This window comes from Zea mays, chromosome 8, assembly GCF_902167145.1.
Source record: "Zea mays cultivar B73 chromosome 8, Zm-B73-REFERENCE-NAM-5.0, whole genome shotgun sequence".
Lineage (NCBI taxonomy): Eukaryota > Viridiplantae > Streptophyta > Magnoliopsida > Poales > Poaceae > Zea > Zea mays.
Genome location: NC_050103.1, coordinates 122,529,249 through 122,532,078, shown reverse-complemented (window position 1 = coordinate 122,532,078; position 2,830 = coordinate 122,529,249). Strand labels below are relative to the sequence as shown.

Sequence of the window (2,830 nt, the reverse complement as noted above, 5' to 3'; positions counted from 1 at the left end):
ATTTTTTAGCAGAAACAAAATACAATAGAGCTGTGAAGAAGGTATTTTTGACAACTATGCATCGTACCTATCTTGGTGGCGAAATCAACTTCACTGATGGATCTATTAACGTAAGTCGCCTCAAATTTGATTGATTTAGTCAAAGGGCTTGCAAATATTCTTATCATGATTCCCATCTTGGATCTTGGTTAAATTTATTTATCTCATTAAAGCATAGACCATACATTTACTGGAATAAATTTGGCAACAAATAGGTGCTGGATGCGACACAAATGCATCGGGAGGCTGCTGAACATAGATGCTTACAAATTTAGTGGGTAAATGAAACACGGTTGCAATTAGCAGGGCACACTTTACCAAATGAGGAGTAAAGTTATTAATAGCTATAATTAGCCGCCCATGATGTAGTCAAGAAAAAAATAACTGAACTCTTCTGCTTATAATTTCAACTATATTAGTAGATATTGTTATCAGGTGTTTAAAAAGAATGTGGTCATCTTGTGTGACATTTGTGTTCTTAAATTGTTGCTCTGCTTATAACCTTTTTTACAATGTACTCATCAGTTCTACACTTGCAGCCAAAATCTATAGTGGGAACTCCTGCATACATTGCTCATGAGGTTCTTCTGAAGAAGGAATACAATGGAAAGGTTTTATGCGTAGTGTCGTTAATTATTCTACACTTGACATACTGTTTCTGTTCAGTGTGCATGTTATTATTCTCCACTTGAACAACATGTTTGTTTGTCAAAACATTTTATACACGCATGATTTGTAGTCATGCATAACAGGGAACTATGTTGGAAGGTCCGAATGCTAAATTAGTCACTAACTCTTTGTTACTAAACTAAGGTTGCTGATGTGTGGTCATGCGGAGTGACGCCATACGTGATGCTGGTAAGAAGCAAATAATACTTTCATTATCTTCTTGACACATGTTTGCTTTGAAGGAATTTATGATGTTACCTATACAGACGATCACCATCCCTGAGATAAGAAACCATCCATGGTTCTTGAAAAACCTCCTAACTGACCAAATGGATGACAATACGATGAGTAAGCAGTACGAGGAGCCTGAACAACCGATGCAGAGCATGAATGAGTTCATGCAGATCCTGGTTGAGGCGACCATTCCAGCAGTTGGTTCACGTGGACTCAATCAGTTTCTGAATGATGACATTGACCTCGACGATGACATGGAGGACCTAGACTCAGATGCCGGTCTTGACCTGGAAAGCAGTGGGGAGATCGTGTATGCTATTTGACAACATTGAATACTTTGTTGTGTCGCAGGTTACCAAGATAATTAGAGACAAGGGGCAGGTTGTTGTGCTTGCAAGTATCTGTTGCAGATGTTGTTCATGCCTGATGCTGATGCCTCTTTTCATACTGTTGTGTTTGGATGGTGTACCACCATTGTTTTACAACAGTTTGGCCCTTGGAATTGCTATTGCTAAAACTTGGTTCCTCTGAGAAGATCTTTTGTTTTTGCATTCCCAGTCGAGGGACGACGAAGTACTTGTATTATTACAAAAATGTTTTTTAGTATAACACATATTTATACATAAGTTATCATGATATTATATGTTCCCGTTGCAACGCACGGGCATCCACCTAGTCAAATCAAATAAGAACTCAAAATTGTTTTGATTCAAATTTGACATATATGGATCATTCTTTGCCACCACTTGGTTTGTTTTTGCAAATCAAACTCAATTTCCTATCTCTAAGTCAAACACACATGTTGAAACATAAAGAGAGATATTTCATGAGAAATTGGTCAAGAAAAAAACTCCCCCTTTTTCCCATAATTAAGCCATTCTCCCCACAAGAGGCCAACTTTTGACACTAAGAGACAATAAGATATTTGTGACAAACCAAAAGCTCTATTCTGCTATTTTCAAAATTCTCAAGTGGTAGCTGATCCATTTCTTGCTTTGGCCTTATTTTCTCCCCCTTTGGCATTAAGCACCAAAACGGGATCAATCTTGGCCCTTTAACCCCATTGCCTCACCAAAATCTTCAACTAAGAGTAAAAAGGCAATAAGAGTACAAAGATGAACTTGGAAAAAGTTACTCTGTCATCGGAGTGCAGTGGAAGTCTTGCATGGTCCAAGTCCACCTTTTCCCTTTCAAACCTCCTTTAAGACTAAATTAAGCAAACTCAAGCACACAGTTAGCCTCAAAGGGTCAAGTTGTAGCACATCTCCCCCTAAATATGTGCATCACTTGCAAATGGACTTGTGAGGTCCGGGGAGTGCTTGTACAACTTGAGCACCATAAATAAACAACAGAATTCATTAAGGAACATGATCAAGGCATAAACACATGTATGCTATAAATCAATCCAAGTTCCACGAATCTAAGACATTTAGCTCACTACGCAACTTGCAAAAGGTCTGCTCATCTAACGGCTTGGTAAAGATATCGGCTAGCTGGTTCTCGGAGCTAACATGAAACACTTCGATATCTCCCTTTTGCTGGTGGTCTCTCAAAAAGTGATGCCGGATGTCTATGTGCTTTGTGCGGCTGTGTTCAACAGGATTATCCGCCATGCGGATAGCACTCTCATTATCACATAGGAGTGGGACTTTGCTCAAATTGTAGCCAAAGTCCCTGATGGTTTGCCTCATCCAAAGTAGTTGCGCGCAACACTGTCCTGCGGCAACATACTCGGCCTCAGCGGTGGATAGGGCAACGGAAGTTTGTTTCTTAGAACTCCATGACACCAGGGACCTTCCTAAGAATTGGCACGTCCCCGATGTACTCTTCCTATCGACCTTACATCCAGCATAGTCGGAATCTGAATATCCAATCAAGTCAAAGGTAG

General features: G+C 39.8%; 1 protein-coding gene across 1 annotated transcript; it reads left to right on the top strand.

The window, feature by feature from the left end:
• The first annotated feature begins 442 nt into the window (after positions 1–442).
• Positions 443–1,473, top strand: LOC103635803 (serine/threonine-protein kinase SAPK10). Its single transcript, XM_008658184.4, has 3 exons — positions 443–650; positions 853–897; positions 975–1,473. The coding sequence occupies exons 1-3, from the start codon at positions 552–554 to the stop codon at positions 1,263–1,265; spliced, it is 435 nt and encodes a 144-aa protein (XP_008656406.1). The 5' UTR covers positions 443–551; the 3' UTR covers positions 1,266–1,473.
• Positions 1,474–2,830: the final 1,357 nt, after the last annotated feature.

Excerpts from the sequence above, each read along its gene's own strand:
- LOC103635803 (XM_008658184.4), top strand. The coding sequence starts at position 552 with ATGTACTCATCAGTTCTACACTTGCAGCCAAAATCTATAGTGGGAACT. Across the intron at positions 651-852 it reads AGAAGGAATACAATGGAAAG|GTTGCTGATGTGTGGTCATG; the intron begins GTTTTATGCGTA and ends TACTAAACTAAG. Across the intron at positions 898-974 it reads TGACGCCATACGTGATGCTG|ACGATCACCATCCCTGAGAT; the intron begins GTAAGAAGCAAA and ends TTACCTATACAG.